Source organism: Malaclemys terrapin, chromosome 10 (assembly GCF_027887155.1).
Source record: "Malaclemys terrapin pileata isolate rMalTer1 chromosome 10, rMalTer1.hap1, whole genome shotgun sequence".
Classification (NCBI taxonomy): domain Eukaryota; kingdom Metazoa; phylum Chordata; order Testudines; family Emydidae; genus Malaclemys; species Malaclemys terrapin.
The window spans coordinates 87683659-87698078 of NC_071514.1; the positions used below are offsets into that span (position 1 = coordinate 87683659).

Below are 14420 nucleotides of genomic sequence, written 5' to 3' on the forward strand. Positions count from 1 at the left end.
CAATGACACACACTGAGGGGGGTGACGGTGACACAGAGATGGGGGTGATGGTGAGGACGAGGCAGTGACACACTGATGGGGGGTGACGGTGACACAGAAATGGAGGGGGAAGGTGAGGACGAGGCAATGACACACACTGATGGGGGGTGACGGTGACACAGAGATGGAGGGGGAAGGTGAGGACGAGGCAATGACACACACTGAGGGGGGTGACGGTGACAGAGATGGGGGTGATGGTGAGGACGAGGCAATGACACACACTGAGGGGGGTGACGGTGACAGAGATGGGGGTGATGGTGAGGACGAGGCAGTGACACACTGATGGGGGGTGACGGTGACACAGAAATGGAGGGGGAAGGTGAGGACGAGGCAATGACACACACTGATGGGGGGTGATGGTGACACGGAGATGGAGGGGGATGGTGAGGACGAGGCAATGACACACACTGATGGGGGGTGACGGTGACACAGAGATGGAGGGGGAAGGTGAGGACGAGGCAATGACACACACTGATGGGGGGTGACGGTGACAGAGATGGGGGTGACGGTGAGGACGAGGCAATGGCACACACTGAGGGGGGGTGACGGTGACACAGAGATGGAGGGGGAAGGTGAGGACGAGGCAATGACACACACTGAGGGGGGTGATGGTGACACAGAAATGGAGGGGGAAGGTGAGGACGAGGCAATGACACACACTGATGGGGGGTGACGGTGACACAGAGATGGGGGTGAAGGTGAGGACGAGGCAATGACACACACTGAGGGGGGTGACGGTGACACAGAGATGGGGGTGAAGGTGAGGACGAGGCAATGACACACACTGATGGGGGGTGACGGTGACACAGAGATGGGGGTGATGGTGAGGACGAGGCAATGACACACACTGAGGGGGGTGACGGTGACAGAGATGGGGGTGACGGCGAGGACGAGGCTGAGACAGATCGGATGTGGGGGGGTGATGGGGAGGGGTCGGTGCCAAGCCGCGAGGTCAGACGGACACGTGTTCCGTGCAGTCCCACGTAGGGAACACGTGGCGGCCCAGGCCCGCGGGCTCGCCCCGGCGGCAGACGCTCTGGGAAGGCCCCCCGGGGAGCACGCGCCCGGCGCTGGGCCGGGCAAACGGCTAATGTGACGTCACGTGATTCCGAGGAGGGCGCTCCCTCCCACACCTCTGCACACGGCACTCGTGGGAGCCAAGGGGTCCTGACTGAGTGGGGTCTTGCGAGTCCCTGTGGGCGGGTCACGGTGCCGCACTTTCCAGTCTGGCCCATCGAGCCCCCAGCCTTTTCCTTTGAAAGGCAGAGGTGACTAACTCAGTGCCTAAAGGAAAAATCTGCTCAGGTTCGGGGGGGGAAGGTGAAGCACAAAGCGAGTGGAGTGACGTGGGGAGACTGCCACAGGAACTTCCCGAATGGCCCCCACTCTGGCTCTGTATTGGCCACCTCAAGGCCCTGTGTCAGGAAGATGCGTATAGCGTGCCGGACGGGTCGGATTGAGGGTCATATTGCGCCGGCGCAGCGGGGCGGACGGGTCGGGCTCAGGGACATACCACGCCGCTGCGCTCCGCACCGAGCAAGGAGGGAGGGAAAGTCCGGACCAGAGACAAAGGGGGGGAGCCGAGTCGGGAACATCCGGGTCATTCGCCGCCGCCTCAATCCGGGACACGCGCGGGTGCTGCGGCCGCTCACGGTGAGGCCTAGCCGGGCGAGGGCCTGAGGGCGGCGGGGCCAGAGGTTGCAATGGTGACGGAGCCTGGGGCAGGGAAGTGGGTCTTGGGGGCGCTCGGGCTCCCGTTTCTCCTGCTCCCTGAGCCGCCTCCTCTGGGCCCGGCCGCTTCCCCACCCGCCGGGTGAGGGGGGAGCTGCTGCCGGCCCCGAGGACCCACGTACCCTGGCCGGACCCCATTCCACCTGCGCCCGGGCCGGGCCGGGCCTTGGCCTGCAAGCACTGGGTGGGGACGGGCCAGCGGCCTGTGCCCCCTCCCGCCCCGGCGTCACTTGCGGTCGGCGGGCCGTGGGGAGCCCGCCTTTCCCCGCCTCCGGGGCCCGGGGCCCGGAGGGGGAGAGTCTGGGCAGTTAAGTGGGCTGGGGCGGGCCGAGTCCCTGCCCCGAGGAGCTCTCGGCCCCAAGTGCCTGTGGCCGGTACAGCGGCTCTCTCTCCCCGGGGTATTCGCGGGGCTGTAGGGGAGCCTCCTTCCCCCGTGATTTCTGACAGCGAGACGGCGCCTCTCAGCCCCACTTAGGGACTTACGCTGGTTCCCTCCCTGCTGTGAAGCATAAACTATGAGGGCCTATTGAGACACCAGCACCGCTGCTTGAGTGCAGGTACCGCAGCGCTGGCAGGCGTTTCTGAGCACTGCCTTGAAAACTATGTTTTACAGACCTAGTCAAGTTATGGAGCCAAAGAAGATACTAGGGCTAATCATTGAGTTGCCTTTTGCTGTTCCACTGTGGCTAAACCTCGTGGCTTCTGTTTGTCGGCAAAGCCAGACACCCACTTTTTCTGCTTCCATCGTGTTAGCAGTCCAGCATTATCCTGATTGGCTCCCCTGCTTAGACTTCTCTACTCTTCACAGAAGTAGAAGCTTTTCACTCTTTGGACAAATTATTCATACATGTATTTTCCTTGTGTGCTAATATGTAGCTTCTCAGGCAAGAGATATAGATGTGTAAGACTAGCTGTGTTAGACACTTTCATACTACTGTTCTGCTGTGGGCTAAATAAGGATTGTTAAAAGGTAACCAGGATGTAAAACAAAAGGGTGATCCTGTAACTATTCTAGGCACCTGTGAGCCCTCATTTGGAATACTGTATGCAGATCTAATCACTGTACCACAGGAAAGATACTGCTTTGGCAACATTGCATCACAGGGCAACAGAGTCTTTGGACCAGACAAGCTGGGTAGTCGGGGAGATCAGTAATGGGATATATTGAACAATTCATCTTTTGAATGTAGGGTTTGGATTCAGCCAAAGCAGTTATTGACAGACAGATCTCACCTGCTGCTTTTTGATGTCTTTTGTGAAATGAGTTTGGGCATCTCTGTTCATTTTCTAGTGGGCAAATACTAGCATAACAAAAAATCATTACTGTAGTTGATGCTCTGAGGCAAAGAACTGAATGAGAAGTGGAGACTGACCTCTTTCTTATGTTTTAAAGTGGTCTTTGCAAGCCTCTTCAGTCTTCATGGCTGCTAGCTCAGTTCCATTCACCACTAGTAAACTCACCAAGTTTAGGAAAAAAAAAATCAAACTTAACAGGACTTGCTTCTCATGGGAAAAGAGAAGACTCCAGATGTTAAGAAATGTGAAATGGAATTACTAGAAACTTCTTATGCTGCTAATGGTCTTAAAAGCTAGTAGCTATAACTGACAAAAATCAGGGATTTCAGGTAAAACTGCTACTCTGAAAGAAAACACACAAGGAACAGATTACTAGGGAAGGCAGTTGAAGCAGAGGAGAAAGGAGTGATTTATTTTTGAGGACGTGGGATTAGGAGATGCTGGAGGGGCTCTTCCTGGTGCGAAAGTGGATTTCAAAATGGTCAATCTGTTAATCCTCTGTCTTTAACTCCAACAGTGATGCAGTCTGAGTAATAAATGCTAGTAGGCCCTTTCATTGAAGGGACACTACAAAGGCGAATTCACTGGAGGTTAGACAGTCGCCTGCCTTGCTCTCCTACTGTACAGTCATAATCTAGGGGATCTGCATTAGTAAATTGCTCTTCTTGTACAGTCCTCTAGCTCTGCCATAATTGCAGTCAGTGGGTGTAAAAGAGATGGCAGGCTTTAGATTTGTTTTTGATCTTTAGGGTCATTGAAACCTGGGGTATTCCATGTAGTGGTTAGTCACCAGAAAGTATAGTAGCTACCAAAGGCCTACCTCAAACAAGCATATGATTTCCTAGATTTCTAAATACCCTAAGGAAGAAAATTGCAAGTTTCCTTACTCATCTGCTTTTTTTGTTTGTTTTTTTTAATTAACGTTTGCACTCTAAATACCTAGAGTATTTCATGGGGAAGTTGCTAAGCTCCAAAAGGGAGGCTGCCGGAGAATAAGGAAAATGAGTGGGCTGTAGTCCACGAAAGCTTATGCTCTAATAAATTTGTTAGTCTCTAAGGTGCCACAAGTACTCCTGTTCTTCTTTTTGGAGATCTTCAATACAATTCTTGCTTTGTCTGTGAATCTGGAACAAAAGGGTTAAAAATTAGATGCGACAATTTCCTTATACATCTGTGGCGCTTTCGGTCTGTGGATTTCAATGTGTTTTTTCGTTAATTTTACATTCTTTCATATCCCAGTTTTTCAGAAGAGTAAACAAAGGCAGAGATTGAAATGAAATGGCCAACTTTAATTGCATTATAAATTTTTAACCTATATTACTGATAGTTTAAATTACTGAAATGAGTTAAAATCTCCAATTTTACTTTCTGTGTTTACAAGTGCTTGTCGAAGTGGAAAGAAATACATAAAGTAAACAATGAAAATCAATTAAGTATCAAAACATTTAGCCATTTTCACATCCCAGGAATTGGTGGTTAGGATACTTGAGCTGTGAACATTGTAGAGGAATGTTTAAAATTTGCTATTGGAATTTAAAGAGACAACATAGAATCATTCTCTTGGGCATACGTTTTTGCAAAAGCTTTCCCCCATCAATTTAAATTGTGTGCTAAACAATTGAGTCCCTTTAAATAAGTAATTTGCCCACGGTCATCCATGTTGTGGCACACCTGGGAATAAAACTCAGATCTAAAGACTCCATAGTTGCGCCTTAAACACTAGACAACAATTCTATGACTTTGTGCAACAAATATTGTTGTACTTTACTATTTTTTCTGGTTAAAGATGGAGAGGCAATACTAACTTGTCTAAAGTCACATTTGGCAGATTTTTGTCTTGAGTTTAATTTTTTTCTGCAAAATCTTCTCAATTTTTTGTTTCTGCATATTTCCAACTAATCGCTTTGAAAAATCTGTAAACCATATACATTAACCTGTAAATAAGGAGGTCAGTTTTCTATCTAGGTGTGTGTAATAGCACCATAGTATTTGTAGATCCATCTGTAGTATTTTTCTCTTGAGAATGAAATATGTAATGTTTCTTGAGCTAATTTTTAGTGGATTTTAAGATAGAAAACTTGCTACATGCAATGAAAACCATGTTCAGGTCTTCAAACTCTGATTATTCTCTAGCCCAAGTGATATGGATGGATTGAAATGGATTCTAGAGCTTAAAAGTAAATTCACAGCATGAGGGACTTTGTGCTTTCTTGTAAAATAATTAGGTCAACTAATAATTAACCTCATTCAGTCTATTTGTGTCCATTAGTAAAATTTTCAAAAGCACCTATTGCATTTTTTACAAGTGACTTAAGAGCCTAAATCCCATTGACTTTCAGTGGAACTTTTATTCCTAAGTGCCTATGTCCTATTTGAAAATGGGACTTAAGCTTCTAAGTCACTTGGGTAACATTTTCAAAAGCACCTTCTGGCTACTAGACTAAACTGCTGAAATAGCTTGGTGAGAATCCTGTACTACTTAAGGGCTGTGATTTATCTTTTCCATGCAACACTGATCTGAAATTATAGTAATGTGAAAGGAAACTGATTTCTTTGTAATTATACTTAGCATTTAGAGCTTCACAAATATTAATTTAATTCCCCACACTCCTATGAGAGAGGTCAGAGTTATTTCCATTTCTCACATGGAGTCTGGGGGATAGGTAGATATACTTATGCAAATATATTTGACTTTTTTCATGTGAAGGATTTTAAGCCCTTCTCAAGCCTTAGCTTAAATTAATCTTGAGTTATAAATTCTTAGATAATAATATAGACAATAATGTGTAGAAAACTTCTGAAAGCAGTCTGAATTTATCTTGATTGATATGCTAAACTGATGAGTCAAATGTCTGTTCCAATGAAATCTGAAGAGAACTTTCTATAGTTTTTTTTTCTTACACTGTACACTTGCTAGCCCATTGCACAGTGCATTGCTGCTGGAATAGGCAGGAAGTCTACAGAAAGACACACGGGACTTTACCTTAAGCTCAAGGTCCTTTATGTAATTTTGTTGAGAACCTTGTTTGGCAATAGCCTGAAGCCTACAGAGTACCTACAACAGTTTGAAAAGCTAGAATCTTTCCTCAGATATACTTATGCAACTTAGGGCTAGTCTACACTTAAAACGCTACAGGGGCACAGCTGCACTGCTGTAGTGCTTCAGTGTAGATGCTACCTATGCTGACAGGAAGGTTTCTCCTACCAGCATAGGTAATCCACCTCCCTGAGAGGCAGTAGCTAGGTCAACAGAACAGTTCTTCTATCGACCTAAGGGTATGGCTACACTGGAAACTTCAAAGTGCTGTCGCAGGAATGCTCCCATGGCAGTGCTTTGAAGTACAAGTATGGTCACGCGTGAGCACTGGGAGAGAGCTCTCCCAGCACTCCTGGTAATCCACCTCCACGAGGGGATTAGCTCCCAGTGCTCGGAGCCGGTCCACACTAGTGCTTTAAAGCACTAAGACGGGTGATTTTTCACCCCCCTCAGCCAGCAAGTTGGAGCGCTATAAAATGTAAGTGTAAACAAGCCCTAATGCTATCTACATGGGGACTTAGATCGGTTTTGATCGGTTTAAGTGTGCCACTTAGGGGTGTGGGATTTTTTCACAACCCTGATTGATGTAGTTAAACTGACCTAATTTTCTAGTGTAGACCAGGCCTTAATCTGTTAACTTCACGGATCTGCATTTGTGTAACTGAGAGCAAAATTTGGCCCTTAACGTTTCCTAAAGGTAGATCAGTTACCTCTTTTCTGCCTCTGATAACTAAGGATACTCGATTAGGTTGTAAACACAATTAGCTTTCTCAATTTGTGTAGTGATGGTATTAATGTGGATCAGCAGCTACTTACTGTATCAGTCTGGTAATGAGTCTGCAAGTTCCTCAGTGGTTGAAGAGAAGGAGAGGCTGACTGCACAATTAAAATTTAAGAGCTTAAAAATGGCACACGGGGTCAGACGTATGGACCATCTAGCCCAGCGGTTCTCAAACTGGGGGTTGGGACCCCTCGGGGTCGTGAGGTTATTACATTGGGGGGGGTCACAAGCTGTCAGCCTCCACCCCAAGTCCCTCTTTGCATCCAGCATTTATAATGGTGTTAAATATATTTAAAAGTGTTTTTAATTTATAAGGAGGGTCGCACTCAGAGGCTAGCTATGTGAAAGTGATCACCAATACAAAAGTTTGAGAACTACCAATCTAGCCCAATATCCTGTCTTCTGACAGTGGCCAATGTCAGATGCTTCAGGGGGAGAGAACAGAACAGGGCAATTTATCGAGTGATCCATCTCCTGTTGTCCAATCCCAGCTTCTAGCAGTCAGAGTTTTAGGGACTCCCAGAGCATAGGGTTGCGCCTCTGACTCTTAAGGCTAATAGCCATGGATGGATATATCCTCCATGAACTTGTCTAATTTTTTTTTCAACCCATTTATATTTTTTACCTTCACAACATCACACATCTCCCAGTGTAACTCATTGCTAGGGGAAGAAGTAGTTCCTTATGTTTGTTTTAAGTTAATTTCGTTAGGTAACCACTAGCTTGTGTCATGTGAATGGGTAAACTTCCTTATTCATTTTCTTCACACCATTCATGATTTTCTAGACCTCTATCATATCCCCCCTCAGACATTTCTTTTCTAAAATGAACAGTCCCAGTCTTTTTAATCTGTCCTCATATGGAAGTTGTTCCATACTTCTAATAATTTTTGTTGCCCTTCTCTGTACTTTTTCCCAATTCTAATTTTTTTTTTTTTTAGACGGGGCGAGCAGAATTGCATGTAATACTCAAGGTGTGGCCATATCACGGATTTATGTAGTGGCATTATATATTCTGTCGTCTTATCTCTCTCTTTCCTAATGGTTCCTAATATTCTGTTAGCTTTTTTGACTGCTGCTGGACAGTGAGCAGGTGTTTTCAGAAAACTATCCATGATGATTACAATGTCTTTCTTGAGTGGTAACAGATAATTTAGACCCCACTCACTTTTTATGTAATGTTGGGATTATGTTTTCCAATGTGCATTGCATTGCACTTGTCAGCATTGAATTTCTTCTGCCATTTTGTTGCCCAGTCACCCAGTTTTGTGAGATCCCTTTGTAATTCTTCCCAGTCTGCCTAGGACTTAACTATCTTGAGTGATTTTGTGTCCTCTGCAAACTCTGCAGCTGATACAAAACTTTCACCATCATTCTCTTTAATGAACTACTGAATATATTATGATGGCAGGTTTCTACTGCACATATTTCCTGATTCTTGCTCTGGGGCTGATCAGTGCTCATCTATTAATGACACTGAATAAATTATTCCTTTTGTAACATGATAGAGAATGTTTTGAAACAAAGTATTGGTCTCATAAAGTGACTTGTATCCTATTCTGACAGCATCCTTTCCATAAATTCTGCTTTTGCCTCCATCAGCAGAACAAATGATTAGAGGCACATACAGTATTTTTTGGGCACAGTATTTAACCAGCCCCACAAACGTTCTGGCATAGCAAAGATCCAAATACATATCTCTACTATATTCATTTTAACTCAATCTGTGTATGAGTGATTAGTTTCTAATTTTAGGGAATATTAGACCAACTGCAGAATTCTGGAAGCAGTATTATTACTTTATGTATTCACCCTATCCAGATCTAACCTTCTCTAATGAAATTAAGCTTTGTATAAACATGAATTTAATTGTTAGCTTTCAGGTTGTATTTATGGCATTTCTAGAATATATCCATTCAAGCAAAACTAACTCTGAAACCCAGAAGTAGGACTGGATGGAAAGTATGTCGTGAAATATCATTGAATGCGTTAATGTGTGAGTGTGTGCTTCCTCAAAATCTAATTTGATGCTGTTATCCATGACTTGTATGAAGTAGGTGTCAGATCTCTTTGGACCTTCTTTGTGTTGCTCAAAGGGAAAGTATTAAAATTTTGATGGTGATAAATTTCAAATTTACAGATGGTGTGGCAAAGTAGTATGAACCAGTGTGAAGTTTAAAATGAGGACTTCTATAAACTGGAATTAAAATGCTTTGCAATAATAAACTTAGACTCTAGAATTTGAAGTGTTCACATTGATTAAATTAATACCCAGACTGTTAATGTAACAGGAGGAAAGTAGTTATAAACCCTTTATAGTTTACTTCATGTATTTAGATAGATGGCAATTACCATCTCATTAGTCTTCTATTACTGTGCACTGAAAGAGGAACTGTTGGGAGCCCTCTGGCTGTCATGCAGGTTTAATTTCATTTGTGTAAATACATAAACATGTTGGCTTGACTTTCTGAGCTGCTGAGTACCCGCAACTGTTCATGAAGCTGGGGGAATTAAAACTTTTTGTGAGGAGATTCTATGAGCTGCTTCTTACTGCCCATTTAATAAACTAACTCCTGGGCTTTTGGGTACCAATTTAATTGTGTAAACCACCCTCTCCTCATGCTTATCACTGCTTTAGTGTCATAGAATTGTAGGACTGGAAGGGACCTCAAGAGGTCATCTACTCCAGTCCACTGCACTCATGGCAGGACTAAGTATTGTTTAATATTTCCCTTCTTGGATTTTGTGTGAAGCTTTCTTCTCTCTCCATTCTCTTAATGTGTGTCACTCCTCCCTCATGCATTAATAGATTTCTGCTTTTCTTTCCTTTTCTCTGGGCTTGAGATCTGAATTTTTTGGGTACACTTTACATTTGTGACCCTGATTTCACAGCATTGTCCTGCTTCTAGTAGCCTGTGCTGCTTCCAGAAAGACAGGATTAAGTGTGGTCCTCAAGTCCAGTGGATTGAAATGACACCATGGGCCAACTATCTTGTGTATCTGCCAGCCTCTTTCTCTACAGGCTCACATCTGTACTCCTGTTTCTGCCCCCTATTACTTGGTGATTACTATTGCAGTATCAGAGTGAAACTGATATGATCTTGATAGAATTAACATTCTTAGTTGCTCCTGCGCAGAATAGTTTGTGTCCCAGCCAGACAGCGGCTTACAGACTAACTAGGCTACTTTCTACTGCTGCTGCTTTCTGGATTGCTGGTAGGGAAACTTGGTATGCACGATCAGCAGCATAGATGTCCTCCTCTGCAGGTGAATGCCACATTGGTCTCATTAGGGAGACAGAATATTTGCACGCTCTCAAAATTTAAATCCCTATTGTTCCTGAACCTTTCTTTATCTTACTACTGGCAGTGTGGTATATCTGTTGTTAAACTACTACTGAATTCCCTTTGCCAATGTAATGCAACTGTGAAACACAAGATGGAGCTAGTATTCAAGAACTTAGTCCAGTTCCCTACCTTAAGGCTTGTTGATATGGGGAAATTTAGTGGCATAACCTATACTGGTAGAGATTATGCCTGTAATGCCAGTAAACATCCCTGTGTAGAGAAGCTGATCTTAGATCAGCATTTCTCAAATGTGGCTGCATGTGGCCACCGTGGGAATTTCTTGTAGCCACAAGCCTCCTGGGCTGTTATTGTGGGGGTGGGGCGAAGTAGCAAGTGCCCACACCCCCCCCCCCCACCCGCTCCTGGATGCACCGTTTTGGTGTTGATTGCTGGGGCGCCAGCAGGAGTTGGTCCTGCCCCCACCCCCACCCCCTTGGAGACACCTGGGGCACAATGCTGGCCAACCAGGCAACCGGTGAGTTCCCCACATTCCCTGGGGTGGTTGGGCTTCAGCCCTGGAGTGGCGGGGTAGCTCTGGCCACAGGACTTCAGGCTCCAGCCCCCTACTGCCTCCCCTCCACTCACCTCCATTGCTCCTCGCCCCTGCCACCCCCCATCCAGGGCTTAATTTGTCCTGAGACTTGAGAGGGCTGAGTAAGTCTGCTGTGAAAAGAAATACTTGTATGTTTGTTAATATCACTTTTCACAACAGACTTACTAGCTAGCAATAAAAAAATTACAATGATTTGGACATATATATGTGAATATTTATTTGTTTTTCCTAAAGCTAATTAAGTATTTTAGGGAAAAAGTGTGAGAGCAGCCACCAAAAAATTTGTCCTGAGAACCCCTGTCTTAGATGCTCTGCTATTTCTAACAGAACTTACATGCTGTGTAGAGCCTTAAAAAGGGATAGTTTGCCAGTCAATCTAATAAATGTTAAAAAAGCAAATGTGCGGAGGTTGAAGTGTATGACTAACTTGAGGGGTTCAATTTGCTTTAACTGGCAACTGTTTATGTTTTAGAGGGATTTTGAACATGTCTGGGATAGCCCTCAGCAGACTTGCACAGGAGAGGAAAGCTTGGAGAAAAGACCATCCATTTGTAAGTACAGCAATACTCTCAAGTGGTTAACTTCTGCAACTTCACATTGAACTTGTGGTGTTCTGGTGACCTTTTTTAATGTGAAATGGAACTATAAACAAGCTGCTGAAAACTCATCCTCTGATGGATAAAGGAATGTCAAGCAAGTTGGTGTAGGTAGAGAGCGACTGCATTGTACAAATATATGTTTTGATGCTACATCAGTGTTAAATGTACTTTCAGAAGTCTTACTTTGGGTTTCTGTTTTAATTCAGGGATTTGTAGCAGTACCTACAAAAAATCCAGATGGCACGATGAATCTCATGAATTGGGAATGTGCTATTCCAGGAAAGAAAGGGGTAAGACTTACTGTCAATTCAATTTTCAGCATGGGAGATAGATGTTAACATAAACTTTTAACAGATATAAACCATGAACAACTTTTAGTACAATTTATGAAATACACTTCAACATAAGTGTCCAGTTTTTAATCAAATTCCAGAGCTACTTTGGAAGCCACGTGGAATAGGAACATAGGAACTGCCATATTGGATCAGACCCAACATCCATCTAGTTCAGTGTCCTGTCTGTGACAGTGGCCAGTACCAGATGCTTCAGAGGAAGGTGTAAATACTCTACAGTAATCATATATGGGATAATCTTCCGCTCTTCCTCCCGCATTGTCTCAACATAGCCTTTAATACTTAGATTGGCTTAAGACCTGAAGCATGAGGATTAACACCCCTTTCAAAATATTGTCATTAAGTATAACCTATATCAGGGGTCAGCAACCTATTGCATGCGTGCCAAAGATGGTACGTGAGCCAATTTTTAATGGCACACTGCTGCCTACCATTAAAAATCTTGCCTGACCCAGCCCACTCTTCTCCTCCCCCCCCCCCCCCCACCTACCGCTCTCTCTGGCGGGGGCAGGGGACAGAAGCAAGCTTGCTCTTGCCGGCTGCTGCTGTACAGCAGGCTCCGCTGGCAGCCGAACTTCCCCCTCCCCCGCCTCATCCCCCAGTGTGCTGCGTGGAGCCCCACCCCCTCTCCCTCCCTGCCGCCGATGGCCCTTATGAGGAAGGGGAGAAGAGCAGCCCCAGTGCCCTTGCTGCTCAGACCGGTAAGGAGGCGGAGAAGAGGCAGTGGGAAGTGGGGTAGGAGTGGGACGTATCCCTCCAGCCCCCTACCGTGAGCTGGGCACGGGGCTGGGAACACCCCCCCCGATCCCAGCCTACCCCCCCAACCCTCTGCCCTGACCCTTGAACCCCAGCCCCCTGCATCCCCCCACAACCCCATCCCTGATTCCTGCACCCTCCACACATACCCAGCCCCCCCAGGCCCTGACTCCTGCACCCCTCACATGCCCCCAGCCCTCTGCCCTGACTCCTGCACCCTCCACACATACCCAGGCCCCCCCCACACACACCCCTGCCTTGACTTCTGCACCCCCCACATCGCCACCCTGAGCACCAGGTTGGCAGCGGGCTGAGCGGGGCCGGCAGCCGAGACCCTGGCTGGCAGGAGCCAGCGGACGGAACCCCAGACCGGCAGCGGACTGAGCCGCTCGGCCCGCTGCTGGTCTGGGGTGCCAGCCCCACTCAGACCAGCGGCGGTCTGGGGTCCTGGCCCCACTCAGCCCACTGCTGGTCTGGGGTTCTGGCTGCCGGCCCCTTGCCAGCTGGGGTCCCAGCCGCTGGCCCCGCTCAGCCCGCTGCCGGCATAGGTGAACAGAACCCCAGGCTGGCAGTGGGCTGAGCAGGTTGGCGGCTTAAGATCAGCATTTTAATTTAATTTTAAATGAAGCTTCTTAAACATTTTGAAAACCTTATTTACTTTACATACAACAGTAGTTTAGTTATATTATATATAGACTTATAGAGAGAGACCTTCTAAACGTTAAAATGTATTACCGGCACGCGAAACCTTAAATTAAAGTGAATAAATGAAGACTCAGCACACCACTTCTGAAAGGTTGCCTACCCCTGACCTATATAATTAATTATCACCTCTTACCTATATAAATGTCCAAACCCTTTTTGAATCTTCCTAAAATCTTGGCCTCAGTGACATCCTCTAGCATGACTTCCAGTTTATTACATGTTGTATGAAAAAGTGTTTCCCTTTAACAGTTCTGAAATTTTCCACCTTTTTAATTTCATTGTGTCCCCATGTACTTGTGTAACAAGAGAGGGAGAGCAGAAGTTTGCTATTGGCCTTCTCTATTTTTTTTTTTTATTTGATGTTTTTATTATATCCCTGTTATTCATCTCCTTTTTAAGGTAAATAATATCAATCTTTTCAGTCTCTCCTCATAGTTTTTTCTTGTCCTTGATTATTCTCATCACTCTGAACCTTCTTTAATTCTACAGTATCGTTTTTGAAATGGAGTGATCAGTACTTTACAAAGTATTCCAGGTGAGAGTGCACCATTGATTTATATTCAATGGCAAAAAGCTATGCTGATGTAGGGTTAAGTTTGCTTGGTGGTATGCTATCCCCTTGCAGAACACTGAGTTGAGCAAATTCAAAACTTGTGAAAACCAGGAAATGCACTGTTAAGGTAGCCTATGGAACCTTAACTCTGTTCCCTTTAGCAATGTCCCATTATGCCCGTTAACAAATATAGTTTACTCTGCCAACCCTACAATTGCTTCATCTCCTTTTATAATTCTTTGCATCCGTGTACAACCCATTCACTCTCACCCACAGGATTCCATCTAACGCTGTTAAAGGACAAAAAGGGGGGGGGAGCGCTTGCCCACCCCAGCTTGCGTCTATTCCTTTGGGGCTAGTAGCCTGTAGGACATTGGATAGGCTTCAGGTGTAGCCAGGGTGTTAGGTGGTATGTATGCTAACAGTAGTGAGGCCACTTGATAAAGGTGTGTTTGTGTTCTGAGGACTTGTGTGGGTTACTCTCGGGTGTGTGAGATCTATGTTTTGCACCCTCAGATGTGTGTGAGCAAAGGGAAGAGCTGCATGTGTCCCTTTTAGGATCCAGTATGCATAATTTTAGTGAAAATTGTATACATTATATAATTAGCAAGGCATGGGGTTTTATTACAAGGGTATTGTCAGTAGCAAGCGGCATATGAGAGTAGTTAAGC

At 45.5% G+C, this 14420-nt stretch overlaps 1 protein-coding gene across 2 annotated transcripts in view; it reads left to right on the forward strand.

Moving 5' to 3' along the window:
* Positions 1-1539: 1539 nt before the first annotated feature.
* UBE2I (ubiquitin conjugating enzyme E2 I) overlaps positions 1540-14420 on the forward strand; it is a 32407-nt gene continuing 19526 nt past the window's right edge. The window contains exons 1-3 of one of the 2 annotated variants that reach the window (XM_054042288.1): positions 1540-1692; positions 11256-11334; positions 11589-11672. In XM_054042288.1, the coding sequence (XP_053898263.1) occupies positions 11269-11334; positions 11589-11672 (150 nt within the window). In that variant the 5' untranslated portion in view covers positions 1540-1692; positions 11256-11268. Of the gene's footprint in view, positions 1693-2307; positions 2328-11255; positions 11335-11588; positions 11673-14420 lie in introns of those variants that run through there. The other variant, XM_054042287.1, reaches the window with a different exon arrangement.